The sequence below is a fragment of the Peromyscus eremicus genome, chromosome 2, assembly GCF_949786415.1.
Source record: "Peromyscus eremicus chromosome 2, PerEre_H2_v1, whole genome shotgun sequence".
Taxonomy (NCBI): domain Eukaryota; kingdom Metazoa; phylum Chordata; class Mammalia; order Rodentia; family Cricetidae; genus Peromyscus; species Peromyscus eremicus.
In genome coordinates, this window is record NC_081417.1 from 39,753,581 (window position 1) to 39,780,812 (window position 27,232).

Sequence of the window (27,232 nt, forward strand, 5' to 3'; positions counted from 1 at the left end):
AACAAAAAACAAACAAACAAACAAAACCCTGCCATCATCAATACACGTGGACGTTACTATGGAAACCTATTAGTAAATGTGAAGGGACTCTGACTGAAAAGGAAAGGCATGGAAGTCCTACTCCCCACCCCGTGAATTTCCAGGCCTCTGAGGGAAGTCGTCAAAAGTGGATACCATACAGCTCTATACTGTGCTAGGCCTTGGGGACAAGAAGAGGAGGAATCAAAGTTAACAAAAAAGTCAGTTGAAAATAAGTCATAGCAACAAACGCAAATCATGGTTATTGATTGTGACAGATGTTACAAAAGTTTGGCTTCCAAATTGATTTCAACTCTGGTCCCTGAGGTAAAACTGGAATCAATGGTTGTAAGTGGAAGACACAGCCATGAGGCTGACATCCCGACATGTGTACCCCTTTCATTTTCATAGAAGCATGAATTCTGGGCTGCTGCAGCAGGATGCAGGGCTGATGAGCTGGGGAGGACCACTGAGTCAGAAGGGGGAGGCCCAGATTCAGTCCCTGGGGAGAGGGACATGGACTACATTCAAGGGTGCCTTTCGGCGTCTGGCCTAGGCGACTTGAAGGCCAGCCGGAGGCCCAGTCTTCAAGTTGTTCTGTAACTGTGTGCCATGGTTGACTCTCCCTCACAAGGAGTGGGTAAGGAAAGTGGGTGAGGGCAGGGGAACATTTTACTGATGAGCAATAAAAATTATGCTAGGTCTGGAAGGGGAAGCGAAGACCATCTATTCTTGTCTGTGTTGAACGCTGAGTCATCTTTAGCAGCTGGCCCTTGACCTAGGTATCTTAACACTAGGTATCTTTGGCAACCTCCAAAAGTCACAGAAAGTGACCTAGCCCTTCTGCACTGTTTTCTGAACCTTAGCGTTCTCCCTCTCTGGCCAACTCCACAGCATTGGACAGAATCAACTTGAGAACAACTGCAAGACTGTGGGCCTTCCACATACAGCCTTCCTTTTGCGGGGCTCCCCCTTTTGGCCACAGGGAGCTGCTTCGCTAGTGCTTAGAAGGGGCTGAGGAGGAGGGGAATTGAAGTTCCTACCTTCTGCCTCTGGAACACATGGGTAAGGGGAGCCACCTGGCAGTCCTTGTGGGCGCCAAACACTTTGCACAAGGAGCAGGTGGGCACCTCGCAGTTCAGACAGTAGATGTTAATGCGTTCATCTTCGTGCTCTTCACACATGGGCTGGTCCGACTTTTTTTCTGGCCTGGGAGGAGGTAGGAAGATACATACGTATCAACATCTACCCGAGCAGAGCAGAGGGGTGGTAAGCTTTGCGAACGGACTGGCCCAGACCACCACCCTCTACCCCACCTCCCAACCCTAACCAGAAGACTCCCAGAGCTTTTCATGTTCAATTTGGTGCTGACAAATCTCTGTCTGCCTGAGCTGAGACTCAGGACCACAGACACTCATTCGTCAGGTAGCATTTGTCAGATTTTATGTTGTGTTCACATCAGTTCAAAATTTAAAAACTGCTGCGTGAAATTCCTGAAAGTTCAGCCCTGGACTCTGGCCAGCCATTTGGAGCTCATTCCAGCTCTGTGCCCACAGACAAGCTCACAGGTTTCTGGAAACCTTACTATGGAGAGGAAGTTGCGGGTAAGCTCCATCTCCAGTTTAGTTAGGCTGGTGGGATTGCTCAGTGCCGCCCCTCCAGCCTCTGGCCCCAGAAAACCTTTCCTACCTACAAGTCTGATAACTGAAGCACCAAGGAGAAATAGAATCAGTTTGCTATAGGTGTTGTCTCCTTATATAATTATATATATTATATAATTATATTATACATCCAGAAATTGGATGTATCCCACATAAAGACAGAGCCTGGGAGCAGCAAGATGGCTCAGTGGGTACCATCACTTGCTACCTTCCAACCAGGACCTGCATGGTGGAAGGAGAGAACTGGCTGCTGTGAATTGTCTTCTCCATGAGCACACCCCGCCCCGCCCCCCCCCCACCATTAAATAAATACATGTAACATTTTAAAAGTTAAGACTCAGACTGTTAGAAAGGTTTGAAAATAAATCCAAATTCACAAGTCTCCCATATTCCCAAATGTAGTTATTTAGAAATATCTCACTTCAGCCACTACTTTTTTTTCAGTTGCTGATGAGATCTCCTTCTTAAAAACCACAGGGTTGTATGGACAAGGAACCCATTTAGCAAGTAAGAGACGGTGTTTCTAAAATCAAGATGAAGTAGAGCAGCCAAACCGTGAATTACCTGTGGTAGGAATTACAAGAATTAAACGTGAAAGTGTTGCTTCAAGTATTTGTGTGGATTACATATATACACTGTGTGACGTAAATATGCATATGCGAAACCAAAATATGTATTTTATATCATTCAGTTGTGTAAAGATGCAGTGTGATGTAAAACACACTCTCTCCTGGGAGTCACGCGTCTAAGGGTTTAGAAACCCTGGGCTTGGTGTGTGGGATTATGCAGCTGCAGTACCAGATCCAGAAAGCGGGGGGGGGGGGGGGGGGGGGGGGGGGGGGGGGGGGGGGGGGCCGTGGTGATAGATCTCTATGGTACTGGGTAGAAGTCCTGTACTTGACACTGGCAGAAATAAATACGGGGAAAGCTCTAGGTCTCGTAAGGGAGTTTCACGAGCTTCCGGGTCCAAGATTTTGGAATCTGGTGTTTGCAAGAGGAATCTTGTCCTGACGCTATATGCGTTCATGAAATCTGCGGCCTCCTGATTCCCCCGTTTATTTGAGACTCAAGAGAGGAAGTGTGGCCGTGAATGGGAAGATCGTTTTCCCTTCCCAGGCCTGTCTCCTCCTCCACCAGAATGTGAGCCTCCGTCTGTGGTCCTCTTTGCTGTATACCCTGTGCCTAGATCAGTGCTCCACACAGAGAGGAGTGCTGCTGAAATGTTTGTTGAATGAATGGATGATATGAAAATGAAAATGGAAGTGGGAAAATCCAGGATCGGTTGGGACTTTGGGGCTATCTGGAGAGTAGGAGCCACAAGGTGGCCTCTGCCTGCTCCAAGCCATCTGCACATTATGTTAACTTGGGCTTTGCTGGAGTCTGGAGGTTAGCCACTGGAGACAACACGGCACAGGCATGCTAATGTAGCTTATCTTTCCTACACATGTCCCGAGGGTGCCACCGCCCGCTTGGGTGGCTGTGATGGCAGCAGATACAAGCAGAGACAGTGTCAGAGAGCTCAAGCGATACAGGAAACACAGATGTTGAACATGTGGAAACAGCCAGAAGTTTATGTTTTATTTTTGTGATTCAACTTACTCATTTTTTCCATAATACCCTTTATTTATTAGTAGTTTTTGATGTTGTTTTGTTTGTTGCTTTGTTTAGGCACAGCATGGGCCTAGAGGCACCAATCTCTTTTAGTAAGCGCATGAGAAAAACCTGTGGGCAACTTACACCAAATAACAGACCTGAAACAAGTTGGTCATAGAGAATTGAGGATGCAAACCCTTTCTAGTAGGTAGGTGAGGGTGACTGGTCACACCGTTGCTGTTCAAGGCTCAGAGCTGCATGCTGGAAGTGGCCTCTCACTGTTCAGTACTGCGGGCACCTGTAGCTTGTTCTCTCTGGTCCCCTGGGTTGCTGGGGCTACCATAGTGTTTACTGTGGAGTGAGCATTAAGTCCTGGTGAGGAAGTTCAGTTAGTCCTGCTATAGTTAAAGGGATCTGAAGCTTAATTCCAGCTCAACTTCTGCATGTATTGATACAACGATAAATATATTACTAAACCTTTGATGTCAGTTTTCACTCATCTAGGAATAATTAAATGGGGCAGAATGAGCAGAGGCAGTTATTTATGTTTCCAGGGGGAAACTCTCGAAGAGATCAAGGGAATAAAAATTTATAAAAATAATAAACACAAAAGGTGAGATGGCAACAAATAGGAGCGGTCTACCAAAGGCTGAAAGTTGGAAACCTCTTGACAAAAGTGAAGTGACTTCCTTCCGCTGCATTACTGCTGATGGCCTGCTGTGCAGAAACCTACAAGAAGCTGAGAGTCCTAGGAAGTTTCTAGAACTGCAGCCAAAATCTTTAGCAGAAGCTCTATGGGATATTGTGAAGGCAGGCTATAAAGAGAAGGACTCAGTGGACATTTTAAGAGATTGCATATGGAGATGTGGTCCATAGAAGCAATACCATAAGCCAACAGGTAAAACACAGCTCCAAGGGGGAAGGAATTCCCAAGTTGAGAGCAGAATTCAGCACTGAGAGGGTTCGCCCTACCCCTAACACTGAAAAACAAAACCAGGAGGTAGAAACATAACAGCAGCATACACATGGCTGGGAGAATTGGCTCAGTGGTTAAAAGCACACGATGCTCTTGCAGAGGACCAGAGTTCGGTTCCCAGCATCCACATGGTTGCTCATAACCATGTATAACTCCAGTTCTAGACACCCTCTTCTGACCTCCACAGGCATCAGGCACATACATAGTACACATCCATGCACGCAGGCAGAACACTCATATACATAAAGTAAATAAATCTAAAAATGTTGTTAAAAAACAAACCAGTAAAACAATTACCGTTGGTGATAAACAGCAGGAAGCCGCTGGGAGAATTGAAAGTTATTGCATTTGGGGAGTGACAGAGTGTGAGACAGAAAGGTGGGAGCGACCCTTCTCACCAGAGGCCTCGTAGTCCTGCTTAGGACTCTTTAAAATGAAAGTATTTGTGTATTGCATTCCCGTTGCAGCACTTAATCAGGGCTGGGGAAATGTCTTAGTCAGTAAAGTTCTTGCCATGCAAGCACGGGACCTGAATCTGAGTCTAAGCATCTTTAAAAACAGAGTGTGGTGGTGTGTGTCGGTGATCCTAACACGTGACACTAAGGAGAACCCCTGGAGCTTGCCGGCCAGTGGTGCTCCTGTTTCAGAGACAGGCCCTGTCTTTTAAAAATGAAGTGGAGTGCAACAGAGCAGAACATCTGGTCAACCACTGGCCTCCACACACATGTGGACACACACCTGCCCACACATGAACACACATACATGCGTATCTCACACATACACAGACACATAAGCATTCAAAAATTTTGATAGGGTGATAATAAAACCCACCTCAGAGGACTATTGGGAGTATCATGGAATCACACCTGATTCACAGGTAAAGCTCCTGAACAGGTCTAGCACACAATACAAAGCCATTTTGCTTATTAGGTCAATAAATTAATCACTATGCTCAATAATAATATTAACCGAGTTAGTGCCTTCTCTTGCCCAAGCCAAACTGTGGATAGTGCATCACCATGCAGAATGACAGATAAGGCCAGGGTTTGTCAAGACTCCAGCTGTTCTGTGAGAGGCCAGGGTTGAATGATACTTCAAAGTCGATCCCAGCAGCCTTTTCCCTCTCTGTGGACACAGCCAAAGACTAGAGCTGGGGTTAGCTTATTCTGCATACCTAAGGTATTTTAAGGTCATCTAATATATCCTGAGGTGTGGGGTTGAGGGCTGGTATGACTGCCCAACTTCAGGAACAGCTAATTTGATGTGACTAAGCCCTTCTAGGCAACTACCATGTAAAAAACCCCAAGTGACTTGAGTTTAAGAAAGAATATAAGATTTTCATAATCACAAAATCCCTATTATCCCTATTCCAGTCAGCTCTTGCTTTAGTGGTGGGTATTTGGCTCATTGTTTTTGTACAATTTGTTCCCCATCCTCTGAAGAGGCACCAGGCTGACTTCATGGTTAAGGCAAGGCTATGTCTCTTAGTTGTACTAACACTACAAGTTTTAACATTTCCTGACCTCTAGGTTTCATAGTAAATGCTATTATGTTCATGTTTGAAGTTTGAAGTAACACTAGGTGAGTGTTAAGAAGGAAAGACAACTGTAATAAACAGAACCCAGAAGACTATTGGTGCTGCATTTCTCTGAGCCGCGTAAGGAGCTAGCATTGTGGAGCCCCTGTTCTGGAAAGGTGCTGTATTTGATACTGAAACCACAGTCACATAAATGCCTTTAATAATTGGTTGGTCATCAGTTGGCAGGGTAATCTCTTAAGGAAACAATGTGCAGATGAATTTTTTTATTTTTGAGATTATAATTACATCATTTCTACCTTCTCTTTCCTCCCTCCAAGCCCTCCCATCTACCCCTGCTTTCTCCCTTTCAAATTCACGGCCTCTTTTTAAATTGTTATTAAGTGCATATATGTATATACATATATTTCTAAATAAAACTTGCTCAGTCTATTCAATGTTACTCTTGTTATGTTTTCAGGACTGACCATTTGGAATCAGATAACCAATTGATGTGCTCTTTGCTGGGGAAGACTATTTCTCCTATTCTCAACATTCCCTTGTTGCCTGTAGTTCTTTGTGGTTTGAAGCCTCGTGTTCTGTCCCTGTCCATTCTGGCATGTCTATTGTCCTTGTTCAGCTCACACTTAGGCGGGGGGGGGGGGGGGGCAGTTATGGGGGCAGCTGACACAGTCTCACAGCAAACTCCCTGATCGGCTGGCTCTGAGTCTTTCCTCCCCTTCTTCTTCAATGTCCCCTGAGCCCTGGGAGTGGGGACATTGTATAGATGTATCCATTGGGATACATGATGCAATACAGTGCAGTCAGGTCTGTAACTCTGGTAACACTGTCCTTCTTGGCAGTAGATTTGGAAGCAAGAGAAACAGGTGGCTGCAATATGTCATCAGCAATTCTTCCTCAATTCCCTCTATAGCCTGGTGCTATCTAATTTAGCTCTGAATCTTGAGCAGAAACTAATGGGTATAATAATCACAATAATTACATGTTAGATTAATGGAACAACTTCCCTGCAAAGAGTGCAAGGCATTTACAGCCTTGCAGATGTTCTGTAAGCACATGCCCCTTGTAATAAGGATCACAATGGGTCCATTTCTACATGATCTCCATATGGATACCAAGATTTTGAACTCAAACGACCTGTGCAGAATGGAGACAGGGCTCTTCACACTGTGCCTTCTAGGAATAAACTCTGCAGTTTCATCTCTAGGAAAGGAACTGCATAACTTATGTGGTGTGATGATAATGAGAAGCCTTTAAAAATGTTTTAATGAATGAATGCATATGACATACCTCAATCAGCAAGTGGGTGCTAAGAGTATGAAGTCATAGGGAAACAGCCCGAAATGCATTTCCTCTCCCATTTCTGTAAATGAAGTTCCTGAAAATCAGCATTGTCTCTTGCCTTGAACGTGCCATAGGGTCAATGTTAGGACAAGCAATGATGTCAGAGTGTTTTTAAATTATAAGTATTACTGCTGTTTAGACAATTTTAAGGCAAGACAACTGGGAATTTGAGGTATTTTGGACAGTGATGTTTCTTACCTTATATACATGATTGCACTAGAGTTTTTCTATAACATGGGATCTGGACTTACAAGGAACCTACATGTGTCAACATGTCTAAAATGAATGGAATACAAGGCTGTGGGGTGGCATCACACCTCTTTCAACATAGCTACCTTTGATGGCACAGAAGCATGCAAACTGCTCCCTTCTTCCCTCGTGAGTAACTCTGTCTCATTGGGAAGGACTGACATGGAAAGCCTTTTAAGGAACAATTAACCTGTGACCGGTAACGAACATGTAGTGCATTGACCCATGAAGCTGAAAACAAACAGACGAAGCCTCCAGTAGGTCTGGCTCTGAGAGCAGCTCTTACCTGGTGGATTCCTGCTTGTAGATGTCAATGATATTTTCCACGAGCAGGTTCCTCTGAAGTCCATAAACCCCATGTCTGTCTAACACCACCTCGTGTCTGCAGGAGGGACAGCGGAATCGACCCCCTGATGCCACAGTGGTGCCTCCTCTTGTGGGTAAGTACGGGTTAGAGGCCTGTTCTTGCCCAGCAAGGAAAAAAAAAGGAACTGAGTAATGCCACGGGGAGTTTTTCGGAGACTATTTTCACTCTCTGACACCATGCACAATATGGACACCTCAGGGCTTCCTGCAAGTGATCCTGGAACACGGGGCCTCCCCTGATCCACAGCCAGACCTACAGTACACCCTCCTCAGCAAGAAGTGTTTTTCTATCCGATATTTTCATAACTCAAAGTTTCAACCGGAAGCTCCAATGCGCATACCCTGGCCAGTAGCTCATTTTCAACTTTTAAACAGACTCAGCGCATCTGTTTTGTTTCACTAAGGACAAACAGGTTCTTAGAATTAAAACACAACTGGATTTGGAAGTGAGGAGGGAGTTGACCGCCAAGCCCAGGGAAATGATTCAAGCCCACTGAAAACAGCCTCAGACAGCTCGCTAAGGGGACCGACCGACCGGCTTCGGTTTCAAACCCTTGATGCAGGATGGAGGGACACTCCACACCCTCCAAATTCCAAACAAACCTACCTGGAAGATGTCACTGGCACATTTCCTGCACAGGTTGTGCTGGCAGGGGAGAATGACTACCGGCTTCGTGAACATCTCGAGGCAGATGGGACAGATCAATTGTTTCTCCAAGTTATCCATGGTCTGCTGCTCTTTGGAGAAAGACTTGTAATTCAAAGAAGCGCTCATTTCCTGGCTGCCCCTGACTCTGCCGCCAGGACTCCCAAATGGCTTCTGCAAGTGTTTCCTGGAAATAATTCCAAGGACTGTGCGATTAAGTGTCCTTTATGTTTCTCTCTACGGAGGACATTGCTTCAGGCCCTGGTTCAGAGTGGGTGATGAAGCTGTTTTTAGAAACCCAAGGTCACGTGACCCTGGACTGACTTGTCCATATAAGCCAGTGACAGGAGGATGGATTCTGACAGGTGACAGAGAGCAGGAGTCCACATTCTTGCCCTAGGGAGTAAGAGAGTGGGTGGGAAGGGGATTACAAGTCCCGTTTAGCAGGGGTTATGAAGGGAGGGCGGTCTAGAGCCCACAGTTGTCAACAACAAATGCAAATGTGCATGCCTGGTCTCTGAGCCTTGCGAGCGCTTGGAAAAGAACTTGGTGACAGGCTGCTTCAGAATGCAGCCCTACAGTGTAACTGTATAAGAAACATTGTTCCTGGGACGTCAGGAAAAAAGCCACCCGAAGTAACAGGATGGCAACTTCTTAGGTGGAAGCAAGCAGAACTCCATCCTGATCTCACAGGGCAGTCGTGTTAAAAAAAAAAAAAAAAAAAGCCATTCTTGATACTAAATTTTTCATTTGGCCAAGATTCCAGTTTAAAAGCTGAATTTAAGACTCTATCACCACAAAAGTATCTACAAAATCTTTTTCTTTTTCTGCATGTCTATGTGTATGTATGCGTGTTCAGGTGTGTGTGGGTGAATGTGTTGTGCATATGCATGTGTGGGGAGGCATGTGGCTGGCTTCCTCCATCGCTCTCCATCTTATTTGCAGAGACAGAATCTATCAATTGAAGCCAAAGTTGGCTGATAGGACTAGTCTGGCGAGACATCTTGCTCAGGGGATTCCTCTATTTTCCATGGAGCTACGGGTGGGCAGCCATATCCAGCAGACCCTTGTGTAGCAAGTATTTTATCCACTAAGCTATCCCCCCAGATAACCAAACTGTTGAGTATGCTGCTCTCCTTCCCACTTTTATCCTGTACCTCTCACCCCACATACAGCGCAAAACACAAAGAAAACTTGTGACCGTCTTTAAAAAGTTTAGCTTGGTTTACAACAGTAATCCTCAATGGGATGGCAGCTGGCATGTGGATCGCATGCTATAATTGCATTTTGCCATGTGTTGGAGGAAGATGTCAGTGCCCTCTATAGCTGGAGTGAAGACAGAGTATTATATACTGCCCAGTCTGCTCCTAAAATGCCTGTGTATTTTGCCCTTCATCCAAGGTCCTTTTTTTAAATGATAGTATCCCTAATAATTTCTGATATTCTTTGTCTGCTCTTGCATAATAAACACAGATTCTGACATTTGCCAGGGATTTGTAAAAATTGTAATTGATATGTATTGCATATAAAACTTTAAATCACATAGAAAGCAAAAGAAATTCATGTCATTTTTTTAAGTGATGAATTTTTGTCTTATTTCTCTATATTTCAAAAATCCCAAACAGAACACAAAAATCCACAGTGTGCACCAGTTACAATAAAGGGCAGATCCTTGGGATTGGTTGTGCACAGTCTTGTTCTATATGTATAGACAGCTTATTTGCAATTTGTAAGCTCGGTGGTCTAATAAAAAAATCACACAAATGCATAAACATCAGGGGGTGGGGATCTTGAAGGATTCTCTCAAAACTTTCGGTACTTGTTTAGCGACTGCATCAAAGGAGAGAGTTCATGCCATTTTCCTGTCAATTCACGTCAGCAGTTAGAGTCTGTTCATCATTACCTTAGCAATAGAGCTCTGAGCTCAGCATATGAGATGATTTCCAGGGGAGTTTCTACTGCAGAAGTAAACGACCTTGCTATCTAAAGAAAAGCACTTATGAGTCAGGATCAGTAGAATTATATATAATTATATATATAATTAATTATATATAATTAATCATATATATGTGTATGTGTATACATATATGTATGTATGTATGTATGTATGTATGTTGACCAGATCGGAACACATGACCAAAGGCTGTATAGTCCCACAGTGGCCTCTGAAGACTAGAGATCTGCAGAAACCAATAACTTCTTAATTCAAGAAGCTGGACATCTCAGAACAAGAGAGCAATGATAGAGCCTTAGTCCGAGGCAGAAGGCCAGGAAGCCCCTGAAGAGTCATTGACAGGAGTCCATGTTCAAAGGCATGTCTGATGTCCGGGGATGACAGCAAGCAGCAAACACTGAGCCACCTGAAAAGAACCTGGTGTGCGCACAAATATGGACGCCCCTCCTTCCTCTTCGTATTCCTAGGTTCCAGCTGCCCACATTCAGAGTGAATGTTACCTAATCAGTTTGAAGGCGGACATACGAATTGACTCTAGAGATAGCCTCACGACCACACCCAGAAGGTCCTCTGCAAATTTTCTAGGTATCTTTAATCAAGTTAACAACAAAGATTAACCACTAAGGTCTTTAACTAATAACATAGTCATGACTCATTTGTCACCAGGCTCCACCCCGAGAACTGCCTCCTTAGGTAACTCCAGCAGTGCGTGGCCGTCAGATTCACACAAGCCTAGCTGGTATAGGTGACAATGTGCTTGGGCTCTTCGGCGTGTCTTATGGCTCCTAGACTACAAACTGGCACAGCATGCTCTAGTGTAGGATGCTGCAGGCAGTTATGGATAGTGGTGAGCGTTTGTGCTGCATCCGAAATACAGTGAACAGATGATGCAAAGGATAAGAAGACTGGAAGCTGCTCTGGACGAGACGGTGAGCTAGTGTGAAGGCCTGGGACAGGACTACAGACTGCTGCAGACTGTTCCAGAGCTGTGCACAGGACTGTTCAATTTATAAATAATGAATAAATAAAAGTTACTTCTTCAGTGATCATTTGACATTAGCTTACCATAATTTTATTTTTTGAGATATTTTATTTCTCTTTTATGTGTATGGGCATTTTTTGCTTACACGCATGTTTGTGTATCTATGCATATGATACCCCCGGAGGCCAGAAGAAGGCGTCAGATCCCCTGGAACTTGGGTTAAGACAATTGTTTGCCACTCTGTGGATGCTGGCAATCAAACCTGGATCCTGTGGAAGAACAGCCAGTGCTCTTAACTGCTGATCCATTTCTCCAGTTCTGTTACTGTAACTTTTTACCTTGTAAACTTTTAACTTTGTCCTTTTGTGTGATAACCATTTATTAAACACAGCTGTACAGCTGTAAACTTTTTTTGTTCACATCTTCATCATGTAAGCCTCTTCTGCATTTATCTTTAAACCTTTAATTGAAAATTAAGTACACAACCTTGGTCTAGACCCTCCAGCAGCATCACTACAATCATGTCATAATGGACTATGTATGGCATTATGACCACAGAGACATCACCAAGTGATATAAGAGTGTATATGCCACCCCTCCACCATTGACTGAAATGTTGTTATGCAGTACATGAGTGCACAATGAGGAGGCAGAACCTTTGGTGGAAACAATCCATTCCTTCTAAAAAAGAATCCACTGAATACTTACCATATGTTCCTATTGTACAAAGCTCTGGGAATCCAAAGACTAATAAAAGATCAGGTTACTGCCCCCAAGGAGCTCTGTATAATAGAGATAACACATTCACATGTAAGAGCTACAGTGAGAAAGAGCTAATGAGTGGTAGGTATGGGAGCCCAAATTACTCAAGGTCAGAGAATCTGAGCTTGCTTTACCCAGCAGGGGTACATAAGGAGATGATTTGGCCACAGGTATGTTTACCAGGGTAAACATACACAGGTATGTTTAGAAGGGTCTACACTTGGCTGTATGGTGTGCTTTGATCTTGCAAGGGGGAGGTCTTTTGCCTCTCCCCTAGGCATGTTATAAAAAGCCCTTTTGAATAAACTTTGAGGCTGTTGGGTATTGACCCAGGCCCTCCCAAAGCTATCCTGTGTCTCTGTCTTTCTCCTCATCATCTAGGTCTCTCTTTCTATCTGATGATTTCTTATCCCTCTCTCCTCCACCTAAGAGCCCTTTGATAGGTCGGAGCAGGTCGGAGCTGGACTCCCACAGACTCCCACAGGTAGGAATGAGAGAGGCTTCATGGGTTGGGTAGCTTTTGAATGGATCCTTTCAGGAAAGACCTATTTCCAGAGACATGGAGCCACAGGCACACAGGGATCCTGAGAGCACTTGGTGGTTTGGCCTGGAGTGAAGAGCTCTCTACTGATGCATTGCCATCCCATGAATACTATACTAAACGGTCTTTTTTTAGATGCCTACTAAATTAGGCACCAGGAAGTCACTGAAAGTTTCTCATAAGAATGTTTCCATGAGCTCACGTGTGTGCTGGTGGATTAAACCTCCCTGCTGTGATGGGGCCAGATGACAGTGCAGGTGACCTGGCTAAAGGCAAGATTGGAAACTGTTGCCAACAGTCCAGGTGAGAGGTCAGGAAGCCCTGGCATGGGACCGTAGCACTGGGAAAGGCGGTAGGAAATGGACTCTGGGGTTATGAACGTAGAGTCCACAGCGATGACTCTGATGTTTAGCATGAGGACCAGTGATGCTGCCCGGGATGCTACTGTGCATCAGCAGGCAGATTCTCTCTGGGTTCTTCGTCTGCCTCACCTTGTGCTCTTGGGAGATTACCCTTACCCTGGATTTAGGGTCTGTCATCTACCACTAACTAGGGTTCATAAATAACTAGCAGTGTTTGTGAGGGGAAAATACCTCAGAAACAGTATTACTTTTGATGTTTGAAAACCCTACTTCCGTTATTTGATGTAAGCTGATTCCCAGCCTTCTCCCTTTCTACCCTCTGCTTCGTGAGGCTCTCCACCTTTCACTTTTTTTCTAGAACATTCCCCCCTGTAGACCACATGGAAACCAGCTAGGATTACATAGGAATTCAACCAAGGGTTGACTGATCTTCACTTTGCCCTCATCGTCTTTTTTTCTGTCTCTTTGTCCTGCCTTCTTTCAAAGATCAGCAATCTATGCGGCTGATCTGTGTATCGGGAGTGGAACACAGGGGTGTGCTCTAGAGAGATGCTGGAACATTTAGCCTACTCCTAAATTCTTCAAAGTCCGGGAGACCGGGAGTATTCTGGAACTATAGCTTTTAGGCCTCCAAGGGGTTGTAAACACAACACAGTGGCCTGGAGGGCTTCTGGACTGTGTGTATGGTGGTCACGACCTCCTCCCCTTCTGCCCTCCATCTCACACCACACATTAGACAGAGCATGAAATCCCTCAGAACAATTACACAGGAAAACGTGGAAGTAGAAGCCATCACTGTTCTTCCTTCCTGAGTCCATCAAGCTAATGGAGTCCTATGTTTAGAAACCCAGAGAAACTGAAACCCCTTTTCTGAAGTGAGTCTGGGAGAACGACTCGAGTTCTCAAAACCCTGGGTGAGTGTTGTGGGATGGTCTGTATGGCAAGTGTGTTGCTGATTGGTCAATAAATAAATCACTGATTGGCCAGTGGCCAGGCAGGAAGTATAGGCGGGACAAGGAGGAGAATAAAGCTGGGAAGTGGAAGACTGAGTCAGAGACACTGCCAGCTGCCATGATGACAAACAGCATGTGAAGATGCCGGTAAGCCACGAGCCATGTGGCAAGGTATAGATTTATAGAAATGGATTAATTTAAGTTGTAAGAACAGTTATCAAGAAGCCTGCCACGGCCATACAGTTTGTAAGCAATATAAGTCTCTGTGTTTACTTGGTCGGGTCTGAGCGGCTGTGGGACTGGCAGGTGATAGAGATTTGTCCTGACTGTGGGCCAGGCAGGAAAACTCTAGCTACAGGTGAGCACCTCAAAGTGTATTTGGTATTAGGAGAAGACCACAGAAAGGTGTATGATATTCTCCTACCTCTAGGCACCAGGGCAAATGGAAGCAGGCTTCAGGAAGTAGGGCAAGGCAATTCTGACACCAATTGTAGCCACCTGAAGCTGAGACACACTTTACAAATTAAAGGCACAGGGCTCCACATAACTGTCCTTACTTGGGACTCTACCAGCAAAATGACTTTCAAGATCCTCTGAACATCTGATCTACTGGCTGTTTACTCAGGGATTCTTACTATATCTTCAGTTTGACAAATTGCTAGTGATGCATAATTCAGAAAAGCATTGCAGTTAAGTTCCAGCTTCGTGCAGTTTGAATATAAAATGCCCCCCCCCCCCAGGCACATTTGAGCACTCGGCTCCTGGCTGGTGGTGCATCTTTGGAAAGTTGTGAAACCTTGAAGTGTAGGAGATGGAGACTCACTGGAGGAAGTGGGTCACAGGTTGCAGGCCCAGCTCCAGCCCTGCTTACTTCCTGTTTGCTCTCTGTTTCCTGTTCTGCCAAGATGTGAAGAGACAAGGAGTCCCAGCTGCACACTCCTGCCATCGAGAAGCTGTTGCTGTGTCTACCCTCCATGTCAAATGGGATCTTTAAAACACTGAGCCTTTGTCGGGAATTCAGTCACAGTGATGAGGAAAGTAACTGATATAAGATGTGTGTGTGTGTGTGTGTGTGTGTGTGTGTGTGTGTGTGTGTGAGATTTACCCCCCTCCTGGCATATAGATGCAAGACCATACATACAGAGAAACCTTATCTAGGGATGCTCACCCATGCTTCTGAGTACAGATCTATCACATAGGCTTGCTGGAATTGATTGTTGGTCGTGTGACTGAATATCTATAGCTCTCCATGCTTCTCAGAAGCCTGACTGATATTACACACTTCAGAATTCCATCATTCTAATCACAGGGCTGCTCTCTCCATCCCTTCCTGAGTCATCCGATTAGCATAAGTTATCAAAGACATGCCCATTGCTCAGGAAATTCTGAGAATGTAGAGAAGTTGGGACCAGTGCCAAATTCCTCATCATTCACTAAAACCCCCATATGATCTTCAGGACTGGGGAAGGGAGGCTCTAAAATTCCTTTTACTTCTGTTTCAGCACAGCAAATAAACACACTGAGTCCCAGCCACTCTGTATAATAGCATCCCACAATAGCTGTTATGACCACTGTGTAGCCAGCTGTGGCTGAGAGAGGTTGTCCTGTGGTATAGTGGCTAAGCTATGCAGTCGAGCATTGTTTCCTTATGGATCCCAGGACCTCTCACCCACTACACTGTGCCGCTCTCCGGCCCTAGAAGGACACTCAGCATCAGGATTTTCTATGATGTTGAAGATGCTATCTCTATCTGTGCTGTCCAACCTTTCTACTGAGCACCGAGGATGTGCATAGCACCAGTCTGGAATTTAATGTTTTAATGTTTTGTGTGTGTGTGTGTGTGTGTGTGTGTGTGTGTGTGTGTGTGTGTGTGTATATATATATATATATATAAAATAAACTTAAAGTTGTGTGACACGAAGCTATTTTACCCACCAATATATTTCATGCCTGGATGTTTTAGGGTATATTTCATGCGGTGAATTCCTTGTCAGGTGGTCATGCGGGAGCTTAGTGAGTTGTGTCATTAATAAAGATGGAATTGAGTTTGTAACAGAGAGGGCTGGAGACAGATCTCTCTCTCAGCATCTCCTCCCAGTAAAACAGCAAATGCTGAAGCATCAGGAGGCACAAGTTGGGTGACCTGATGTTTGTCTCCTTAGTGGCAGTGAGTGACAAGATCCCAAGAAGAATCTAGAACCCTGTGTGAGGCCCCAGGCTGAAGCTCTCCCATGATTAAAGTAATCACAATGGTCTTATCTTCTGGCCTTGGTGTAGGGGAGCCACCTCATTCTTGAAATTAGTGCCCAAGCTACCAGGCTTGCCCATGACATCTTCATACATGCTCTGTTTTGGTTGGTGCCCCCAACTCCTTTATCTCTCCTCCCCAGGCATTTCTCTTTCCACTTTCATGTCACATGTGTTTCATTGCCTCCTTCCCATCCATCCCCAGGTCTCTGTTTTCTCCTCTTGTGGGCTCTTTCCTAGTTTCATGACTTATACCCATTCTCGTTCCCACATAAACACACATGCATAACAGTTAGAAGCTAAGACCCACACGGGGCTCTATTTAATCAATGTCCCCTGAATTATTTTAAGCCCAGGCCCAAACAAAGCAGCGAATAATTAATCTTGTGTCAAGTAAGTGCTCTTGGGGTGTGTGTGTGTGTATGAGGGCCAGACATTGACATTAGCTGTCTTACTCTATCATGTTCCTCATAATTTTTTTTAAAAATATGTATACAGCATGTATAACTGCAGGTCAGAAGAGGGCACCAGATCTCGTTACAGATGGTTGTGAGCCACCATGTGGTTGCTGGGAATTGAACTCAGGACCTCTGGAAGGGCAGTCAGTGCTCCTAGCCTCTGAGCCATCTCTCCAGCCCATTCTTCCTCATAATTTAAAGACAGGACAATTGGCTAGGCTGGCTGGCCAGTGAGCCCCCGGGATTCTCCCATTTTCATCTTCCAGCACTAGGGTTACAAGTATTTTTATGTGGGTGCTTGAGCCAACTCCTGGGCTACAAACTAAATCCTCTTTAATTAAGAGAGCAAAAATGTTAACTTTCTGCAATACATATCCATCCACTCTATCTACCCATCTACCCCCTCCTCCTTCCCATGACGATTGTAAGGAAAGTACATGTTCCATAAAGAAGGCTATATGTTCTTTGAAACTTAGATGAACTGGTTTTTGTCCCAAGTACCAGGCTCTGCTGTGGTCTGTACAACTTGGTTCTGGAAACACGACTCAGGGGACATAGGGTTGAAGAAATGACAGTACATGAAGCCGGCGGGGGGTGGGGGGGAGGGCACCTACTATACAATCAAAAGTTTATTGTGTACATCCCAAGGGGAGGGGCTGCCTACCTTCAGTGGGAGGTCCCTGGAGGGGAGCAGTCTCAGGATTGCTGCAGACATCCGGGAGGAGGAAGCTTGTGGTTGACGGTTTCAGCACACACTGGTTTTAGCTAAAGGCCAATCCTTCCTCACTAGCCTTTGGACCGGAGGAAGGCTCTGCCATCCCTCTGAGCCTCACGTGGGGAAGGCTTCATCACTCCCATGGGTCTGAGGCACTGGGGTCCTTGACATGGACTCCATGTTAACAATATATAGTCAGTCAGGACTTCATCTGCTCCCCACAAGGCTCCATGAATCAGTTCTCCCAGATATAATGGCTTTCCTTTGGTTTCCTATAGCTGAAGATATGGTTTTAAAAAGCACACCTTTAATCCCAGAGGCAGGTGGATCTCTGTGAGTTTGAGGCCAGCCTGGTCTACAGAGCAGAAAAAAAGCACTTCCTAAAAAGCCATGTGTGACTTGCGAATGCCTGTTTTCCTTGAGCATGGAGCCCAAGCCATATTCTACACATCCTGTTGAAGGTGAAGGCCAGGACCACACAGCACCCCCATCCCCAGCAACAGCAGAAGCAGCACCCCTAATCATCATTTGTCTTAAGAATTTGCCGTCACGTAACTACCTTAAAAGTTTCTGAAAAATAAAATACAGCCCCTAGCTCTCTTTCCTGCAATAGATTCCTGCCACAGCCTGCTCCAGGGCCTGACGCTGGACGTCTATGGCACACTTGCTACGCGCTTTACCTGTAGGCCTTTCACGGTTTTTCTTGCTACCTGGCAATAAGAAGTTTGAACACATGACTTTAAATTTGTAATGAGAACGTTTCATGGAGGTGAAATCACCCGGAAGTGACTAACTTGAACCGTGCTGGTATGCCGTGGCATTAGGTTGATTGTAAACTTCTTGTTGGAAGCTGTCTTTCATCTTGAGAACTGGTCCAGCTTCACAGCTGCTCTTTATAAATTTCACGTCATCCTAAGGATCTCTGAGGAAAGGTGTAAAACTACACATTGTACTTTCTTCTGAACATCTCTTGGCACAATTTCTGTGCTAGAAGTAAACAGTGATAGTCCCACAAGTGGCACATACCTGAATCCTTCACTGGGGCTCCAGGTCCTCCTTAGGACCACCATAACCACCCACGCCTGCCTCTGTGTTCTTACAAGTTCTTAGTAGAAATGTCAGTAGTTACACAGATGCGATTCTATGGCCATACCAGGATGTGTTTAGCCATCATTCTGTGTTTTCAGTCTTGTTCTGCTTCTCTTGCTCGGGAGATCCAAGCACCCCCTTCCTGCACTGTATTCATGCAGCACACATACAAACCTGTAAATCTGCTGGGCGGTGGTGGCGCACACCTTTAATCCCAGCACTCGGGAGGCAGAGCCAGGTGGATCTCTGTGAGTTCGAGGCCGGCCTGGACTACCAAGTGAGTTCCAGGAAAGGCACAAAGCTACACAGAGAAACCCTGTCTTGAAAAACCAAAAAAAAAAAAAAAAAAAAAAAAAAAAAAATTGCTAACAAACCTGTAAATCCTCTGGGCCTCACTGTGGGTGGGGTATGTTTAGCAGGTCTCTAGGTGTGGAAATCGGTCTCAGTTTCCGCAACATGCCAGCAAAATGCCAGGCCCTGTTCATGCCTCTCATTCCCCCTCCGCTTTTCCTCAATCTTCTCTTTTTCTCCCCTCCCCTAATCTCCCCTTTCCTGCTAATAACAGCAGTGTGTTTACTGTGTACCAGGCTCTGTACTAAGAGATTCCAAGTTCTATCTTAATTGAAAGGAAGTGCTCTTATGACCATCGTGTTTTACAAACGATGAAATGGAAATAACCAAGATGCTGAGCAACCTGTCCAAGGTCCTACAGAGCAGGACAGGCCATCGGCTCTCACTGTCCACATGACTAACCACTATGTGATGCTGCCTCCCGATTTACATCTGTGAACTCTGTGGTTTTCCCGTCTGGGCCACTGACCTCAGGATGTGACTGGATTCTGACCTACATGCTGTCCTTCCCGGTCCCTGACTTGTCCACCCCTTTCTCTTCATCACACACAGTCAGAAGGGTTATTGTCACCATTCACAAATAATAATTAATTGGCGGAGCGTTGTGGTGAACACCAGTAATCCCGGTACTGGGGAAGCCGAGGCAGACAACCAGAGATACAGGCCTGCTGGATGTGTGCCACAGGCCTTTAATCACAGCACTCAGAGGCAGAGGCCATTCAAGGCCAGCCTGGGCTGCTAAAGCTTTGTCTCAAGACACTACAAATAAAAAAAAAAAAATGCATAATTTATATGTAGGGAGATATATTTAAGTGAGTCAAAGATTCAATTAAAAACGTTATGGCAAATAACAAAGTGAGATCAAAAATGGCAAGCTAGAAAGTGGAAGGCAGCAGTAAATCGCAGCAGGTCGAATGCTCTGGAAACACAAGCACACAAGTTGCCCAGGACTCTACCGTGCACGAATGAATCATGATTTATTGTGATCCTCAAAGGGTAATAATTCTGCCCTTGGCTGAAAGAGCAGTGCTCCGTGTTGTGAGAACTACGAGATGGCTTCTGGCTTTAGTAACTCTGTCGAGAGTCTATTCTAGAAAATAGGAGAGGGATAACCGATTACCAAAATGATGGTTTTGGGTGTTATGTCACTATCTAAATGTTTGTTTCAGAGTACGGGGTGTGTGTGTGTGTGTCTGTCTGTCTGTCTGTGTGTCTTTTAACAAGGGAAGCCTAAATCGAACTTTTAAAAAATATATATATTTTTTTTAAATTTTCACTTTTCCCTCTTCCAGGCTAGTGCCCCCTGCGCCCCTGGGCACCAGCCCCAGGCCTTGGCCTCCTTGGCGCCGCACCGCCGCGGAGTCTGGGCTCCGTCAGGGTTTACAAGACTCCGCGTCCAGGTCCTGCTACATCCACATAGCGACGCCATCAAATGAGGGGCAGCTTAGCTTTAGGTTCACGCCGGGGAGATTGGGACTTGAGACAAAATGTGACGTCGAAATGCCACCTCGCTAAGTTTGGTCGACAGTCTTTGAGGTAGACGCCAAAAGGAAAGGGAGAACTGCCGAATTGCAGAGGCAAGGAAGAAAAGAACTGGAGGATGCGGGCATCGATCCCGCTACCTCTCGCATGCTAAGCGAGCGCTCTACCATTTGAGCTAATCCCCCGTCGCTGGTCACGATGCTTTATCTGTTCCTCTAGAGGCGGTCGGGAGCACTGCTGGGCGAAGAAATTTCAGTTTGCACACGCCTTACTGCTGGAATTGAAAAACCAAAAGGTTCAGCTCTTTCCTTCGAGCCGGAATCGAACCAGCGACCTAAGGATGACCGCGAACACACACCTACAGTCCTCCGCTCTACCAGCTGAGCTATCGAAGGGAGCGGGAAACTGCCTGGCGGATTGGCTTCATAACACCGTGTCACGGCCCCGCGCGGCGCTCGCGGCGGATCGGGCCGGCTGCTGGAGAGTCGTCCCCGCGCCTGGAGCTGGGAGCTCGCAGACCTGTGCGCCCAGGGAAGCGACACTCGGCGGTGGGCAGCCGCACTCTGGAATCCGTGTGAGCACGCTCGCACGGTGCTGGGGGTGGGTCGCAAAAGTTGCGCAAGCGCGGAAGGGGACGGCCCCGATACGGGGCGAAAGTCCTGGAACTAACCAGAGGGATGGGGAAGGTAATGGTTGACAAGGACCAGTAGATCATAGAAACCCTGGAGAAAATATTATGGCCTCCTTCGAGCCGGAATCGAACCAGCGACCTAAGGATGTCTCCTGCCGGGGAGTTAGCTACAGTCCTCCGCTCTACCAGCTGAGCTATCGAAGGGACACGAGAGTCCTTTTTCGCCCCTTGACACTGAACAGGTCTGTGGGGAGTTCGGCAAGAACAAACGGAACTGAGCATGCGCACTTCCCAGGCCTCGCAACTTTCCCGGCCGCACGTCGTTTTACGCATGCGCACACCCTCAGCTCCGCCTCACTGGCCCCCCTGAGCTGCCAATCTCCGGGAAGCCTAGGCTCGGGTTCTCGTCGGTCACGTGGCCTGCCTGTGGCACTTTTTCCTTTCTCACCCCGCGTCGCCTAGGTGACTGTTGAGGACTGTCTCATGCTGTCATCCCGAAAGCCCCCACAGTTCCTCTCATCGACGGGCCAGTGGCGCAATGGATAACGCGTCTGACTACGGATCAGAAGATTGTAGGTTCGACTCCTGCCTGGCTCGAGGTTTTTGTCACCTCGGCTTTTAGAACCAAACGCGTCTGAACATAACCCAGGACCCGGGAACACGGGATCCCCAAAGAGCAGCAGTGGCGTTTGCATTTCTGTAGAGCTGTCGGTACACAGCCCTGGCCCCTGCCTCTGCTCTTCTCAGCCCTTGATGTGGAGACTGAACCTCTCCATCACTCCTCTTCCAAACACACAGTGCAGGGAAACTCACCAAGAATACCAAAATTGTCTTTTTTAAAAAATAGGGTTCATAATAAGTTTTCATCCCCCCCCCCCAAGTGGGCCATTTCTTGGAAAGTCTAGTGAGTTAGTAAAATGTTAAGTGCTTGTCGCCATTTTCTATGATACTGTGTCCACTTCAGTTGTTAGAGATTAAAAAAAAAAAAAAATCCACCCAGACTTGGGTCTTTTCACCAAGCAGGGTGTGAGTTTGAGCAAAGTGAGCTACGTGGATGTTACCACCACGCCGATGACAGCGACGCTCTACAGTCTGGCGTTTAGAAGGTTCGAGGTTAGAACAAACCCGGGACCGATGGCTAACTGGAGCGCCTGTTAACCATCAAAGCGGCCTCGGCCTCGGAGACCCCGGTTCCTGCCTCCTGCAGGGTCCTTGCTCCTGCACGGTCCTGGCTCCTGCAGGGTCCTGCCTCCTGCAGGGTCCTGCCTTCTGCACCGTCCGGGCTCCTGCACGGTCCGGGCTCCTGCAGGGTCCTGCCTTCTGCACCGTCCGGGCTCCTGCACCGTCCGGGCTCCTGCAGGGTCCGGGCTCCTGCACGGTCCTGCCTCCTGCACGGTCCTGCCTCCTGCACGGTCCGGGCGCCTTGCACTTCTCCCCCATCAGCCCGGGACGGGCGGGGCTCTTCCCCAGCTCCTGGCTCTCCCCTCCCGCCCTCCTCACAGGCCGGGTTCGGTTTGCAGGCCACGTCCGCTCGTCAGGATGTCTCCGCCTGTGCTCTCCTTTAGATCTACAATAAAGCCCCCGGCCCCTGAGGAACTGTCGGTCCCCCTTTTATTTCTTGACCAGCTATTTTAATTGTTCTATTGGCAGTGCAGCGGCCTGCTTAAAGGCGGTTAAAAGAACCTAGAATTTAAGAGGATGGGGAAGCATAGACTTATTTGAAAATGACGGGAGTTTTTCTTTTTATTTCCCCTTGATATTTGTCAATTTTTACGTGCAAGGGGCTGGTGTCTTTAAAGTTGTATAGTGTTTCGTGTTTCTTAGAGGGTTTTTTTTGTTTGTTTGTTTGTTTGTTTTTGTTTTTGTTTTTTTAGTGACTTTCGTGTCAGTTGGGGGAGTGTTGCCCTCCTTCACCTAAGTTCATAGACAAACCAAATCACTTAAGAGCAAAGAGCCTCTAATTTTTTTTTAAGATTTATTTATTTATTTATTATGTGTGCAGTGTTCTTATGTTATTGCACTGCGATCAAACCCACCACCCTTAAACAGCTTATCCGGAACAGGAGGAGGCCAGGAAGCGTGTGATTTCTGGCTCTTGTGACAAAATTTCATGTGAGCTACAAGAGGCGATAATGAAGGGCGTCCCTAGGAAACAAAGGATGAAATGTCAGTGTCCTGAAGGCCTACCCCTTCTCCTAAGTCCCAGCAGCAAACCTGACTGTGGAGGAACCAGTGGGTGTATGAGGCTTCCTCACAGAGCGTAGGTGAAGGGTACTTACAGGGTGTGGGACCTCCTTTCCCAAAAGATCAGCCCGTAGCACTGTAACCATAGCCTGAGGACCTCATGTTTTCTTCCTAAGGACTCTTGTAGCAAAGCCTCTGGTGCTTAAGGGCGTTAGACAGTACCTCTGGCAGAACGTTTTAAATGGCAAAATGAACAAAGAGCACAAAGGTGTAAAATCCACAGCGCTCAATAGAATAGAAGGATAGCTGTTTCCAGTTACGCTGCAGAAAAAAGGCCTCGAGGCCTTGCTCAACATCGCCGGGACAACGTGCTCTGACGTGCCATACCACTTAACCACTCTTCTAACGAACGGGAAAGGGCTGTACTAGTTTCAGGTTTACAAATAAACTTTAGCAAGTAAGTGAAAGAATTCAGAAGATGCTAACCCCCAAACCATGACACACTGTTTGCTTGAGTTTAAGGCACCTGAGAAAGCCAGGACAGGCAGGAAGCTCCGCCTAAAAGCAAGCATAGAATTTCCCAAGAGAAAGGAATGCTCAGAGTACCAGAAAGTGAGCATTCTTAACACTGGGGACTTGGAGTGGATATCAGAATGAACCTACGAAAATAACTCTTACTTTTCACTAGATTTTTTCAGGTGACTGTCATACAATTCTCTGACCCTAGCCCAAACCTCTTTAATTTGTCACATGTCCACAATTTGTCAATTTTATTTAAAGCAGCATTGAAGCTTTTGCACCTAATGGCTTTTTCGGGTCTTTATTTTCTTTCTGAAGACACACGTGCATAGAATTAGATAAACTTCCTTTCATTTCTCCTGTCCCTGCTGCAGACTGACTTCAAGGTCTAGTCATAGAACCTGAGCATGTGGATGCATTTCCTGTGATACAATCAGCATAGAAGTGTGTTGTCTCCACAAAGGTGAGTTGTGAGTAATGAGGATTAGCTGTATTGTTATGATAAACTAAACTCCGAATTACATGTAAAATCACGACACCAACAAGATCCCAATGAGAACAGCTCCCAGCTCTCACACCCTTCAAGAAGATTAACTTGTCCTTTGGGTTTCTGGCAGATGGCTAGACTGACCTCCATCCAGCTCCCAGGGCACCACATGCTCACTTGGGGTCTTTCAGATTCAGGGAAAGTGAGGCCCTTTCTTGTTTTGTTCCCTCAGTGGCGTCTTCCCCAGGTCTGATTGGGGTTGGGAGGAGGCTCCTGCACGAAACCTTTCTTCAGGGACACTTTCTCCACGTACTTATTTAACAGCTGCTGGACACTACTCCAGAACGATGGAAAGGAAGACCCAAGTCCCTGACCTGATGGGGCACACGGTTTGGAGAGACAGATAGAAGATAACACATGCTGTACACTCAACGGAGCTGAGGGCCAAAGAGAGATGAGGCACAGGAGACCTGGAGTGTGGAGCGGAACTTCTCACAAGGCCATGTAAACACAGATGACCAGCGGCAAAGCCAGCTGCTGTGACATGTGTACATTAGTGCACACACACTCACATGCATTCCCTCTTCTAAGGGGCGGCAAGCATTAAAGTTAAGAAAAACTAAGTTTGCCAAGCTCTATTCCCTTTGTATTATGAAAAACTAATAAAAGATTACTAACTTGGAAGTTTGACAGGAGGATGATATATTTTTACTAATGGAAAGTTCACAATTTGTACCTTATTATGTACAATGGAGAAATTGGGTATAATTTCAGTTTTATTATGAATAGATAACATTTAAAGTCATGAAAAGATTTTGCAACTCATTATGTGAGTGGTTTTGAAATGCCTTACTTTTAGATGTCATAGCAATGTTCTCATCCCAACTTCATGAACTCAGAATAATGGAACAGAATACATTAAGTTAGATTTATAGACCTATGGTAATCACTTCAAGTTGGGGAGAGATAAATCAGGATGTATGGAATGCAAGTACTAGTCTCACATTAAGAAGTTGTGTCTGGCTGGGCGGTGGTGGCGCATGCCTTTAATCCCAGCACTCGGGAGGCAGAGCCAGGCGGATCTCTGTGAGTTCGAGGCCAGCCTGTCTTGAAAAACAAAAAACAACAAAAAAAAGAAGTTGTGTCTGACTTTGTAGAATTCGCGATCAGGGAATTAGCAGGTAGACTTTAAAGGCTGATTACCTTAGTCTAACTGCTGGCTTCCTGTTATTGTGATTCACTGCTCTCTGATCCCCGATTTTTCATCTGGGGAATGGTAACTGTAGTACTGAACCCAGAGAGTTGCCGTGAGGATTGCATCAGTCAACTTACACAGGCCCTTAGTGTAATCACTGACAAGAGGTGAGTGTGCTTGAAGCTTGAATGTTTACAGGTTTTCTTAACACCCTCTAAACATTCTGGGAAATTATGGAAGGAACTTGATACAAATTAGAATTAGAATTTTAAAAATAACCATTAGGATTTTTTTTTTTTTTTTTTTTTTTGGTTTTTCAAGACAGGGTTTCTCTGTGTAGCTTTGCGCCTTTTCCTGGAACTCACTTGGTAGCCCAGGCTGGCCTCGAACTCACAGAGATCCGCCTGGCTCTGCCTCCCGAGTGCTGGGATTAAAGGCGTGCGCCACCACCGCCCGGCCCATTAGGATTTTTTTGGTGCTGGGGAGAGGGACAGAATATTGTGTATACTAGGCATGCACTGAACCGCACCTCCAAGACCGGATTTCTATATAACCAACCACTACAAATCTTCTGTTTTGAGGCAAGGTCCCACTCTGTAGTCTTAGTTGACCTGGAGCCGTATAGACCAGGCTGGCTTCAAACTCACAGACACCTGCCTGCCTCTACCTCTTGGGTGCTGAGACTAAAGGCATGCGTCACCATGCCAGACCCCCAAACTGCCTTTGAAATAAAAAACAAATAAAACATTCACTCAGAGCTTGTTACAGCTGTTGGTTGATCAGAGAATGTGACAAAGACCTAGCTCTAAGGGGCCACAAAGACTTCCCAAGAAAGGTGGTACTGCAAGGAGTGGGAGAGGGGGAGGAGAGAGGGGGAGTCTTGAGGGAGACCCTTACCGTTGTCTCCTCCAGCTGCAGAGGGCAGCTGAAGAGCACCGTTAATGGGTTAATGCTAAAGACAGTGACAGGGAAACAGGGGACCCTGGGGATGAGTGGCCGTGAGGGTAGGGTTGGTTTTCAAGGAGGGCTGGCCGATATCGCTGCCGATGTGAGCATCCTGGAGGAACAGTTTAACACAGCGGGGTACGGTGGTCAGCCAGCCTGTTCCTACCCCTGTTAGCTGGATAGGCCCAAGCTTCGTCATGACCTTCCTGTGCTTAGTCTGAAGGAAAAAGTGATGGTGGTGACAGTACCTTGTGTCATAGTGTGTTGGGAGTATTGAGTTAAACCCATTCAAAATGTCGGGGTCAGATACCACACACGATACACAGAAGACTTCTTTTTAATATGTGAATTAGTTACATTGTGGTGGCTATTCTTGGTGGTCAACTTGACTACATGTGGAATTAACTAAAAACCCAGGCAGCCTGGCACACCTGTCATGGATTTATCTTGATCGGATTATTTGAGGTGGGAAGATCCACCCTTGGCAGCCTAGATAACGGACGTGGAAGAAAGCAGCTTCTGCTTTTTGTCTGCTGCTCTCATTCTCACTGGCCAGGTCGTGTACCTGCGGCTGAGGCACCCCGTCAGTGATCTTAGAGTCTATTTCCTCAGGATTCTGACGTATACTGAAGACCAGCTAAGACACCCAGCCTCATGGACTGAACACCCTTTGGATTTTTTAACTTTCTTTCAGGAGGACAGCTATTGTGGGACCAAATGGATCATATATTCATTCTATGTGTTCTGTTCCTCTAGAGAACCTGAATACATACAGCATCAGTTTAAAATATAAAATAAATGCTCCCATGACCACACAGCCAACACTGTCAAATCCCATTTATTTTTATTTTATTGTATTTATTATATGAGAGAGAGGAGAGGAGAGGAGAGATGGGGGTGGGGTGTATGTGCATGCCATGGCACATGTGTAGAGGTCAGAGGACATGCAGTTGGTTCTCACAACTACATGGGTCAAACTCGGGTT

The 27,232-nt window shown here is 46.1% G+C and overlaps 1 protein-coding gene and 4 non-coding genes across 7 annotated transcripts in view; 1 reads left to right on the forward strand and 4 right to left on the reverse strand.

Annotated features, from left to right (window-relative positions):
- Positions 1-8,519, reverse strand: part of Trim55 (tripartite motif containing 55) — a 44,842-nt gene extending 36,323 nt beyond the window's left edge. For all 3 annotated transcript variants that reach the window (XM_059255689.1, XM_059255688.1, XM_059255687.1), the window contains exons 1-3: positions 8,352-8,519; positions 7,665-7,837; positions 1,062-1,227 (exon numbers count right to left, since the gene is read on the reverse strand). In XM_059255689.1, coding sequence (XP_059111672.1) covers positions 1,062-1,227; positions 7,665-7,837; positions 8,352-8,519 — 507 coding nt within the window. The remainder of the gene's footprint in view (positions 1-1,061; positions 1,228-7,664; positions 7,838-8,351) is intronic.
- An 11,879-nt stretch (positions 8,520-20,398) lies between these two features.
- Positions 20,399-20,471, reverse strand: Trnaa-agc (transfer RNA alanine (anticodon AGC)). Its single transcript has one exon. It is a non-coding gene; the product is annotated as a tRNA-Ala (tRNA).
- Positions 20,472-20,592: 121 nt separating this feature from the next.
- On the reverse strand, positions 20,593-20,681 carry Trnay-gua (transfer RNA tyrosine (anticodon GUA)). Its single transcript is given in 2 exon segments — positions 20,593-20,628; positions 20,645-20,681. It is a non-coding gene; the product is annotated as a tRNA-Tyr (tRNA).
- A 347-nt stretch (positions 20,682-21,028) lies between these two features.
- Positions 21,029-21,121, reverse strand: Trnay-gua (transfer RNA tyrosine (anticodon GUA)). Its single transcript has 2 exons — positions 21,085-21,121; positions 21,029-21,064 (listed from the first exon to the last, which is right to left on the reverse strand). It is a non-coding gene; the product is annotated as a tRNA-Tyr (tRNA).
- A 320-nt stretch (positions 21,122-21,441) lies between these two features.
- On the forward strand, positions 21,442-21,514 carry Trnar-acg (transfer RNA arginine (anticodon ACG)). Its single transcript has one exon. It is a non-coding gene; the product is annotated as a tRNA-Arg (tRNA).
- The last annotated feature ends 5,718 nt before the right edge of the window (positions 21,515-27,232 follow it).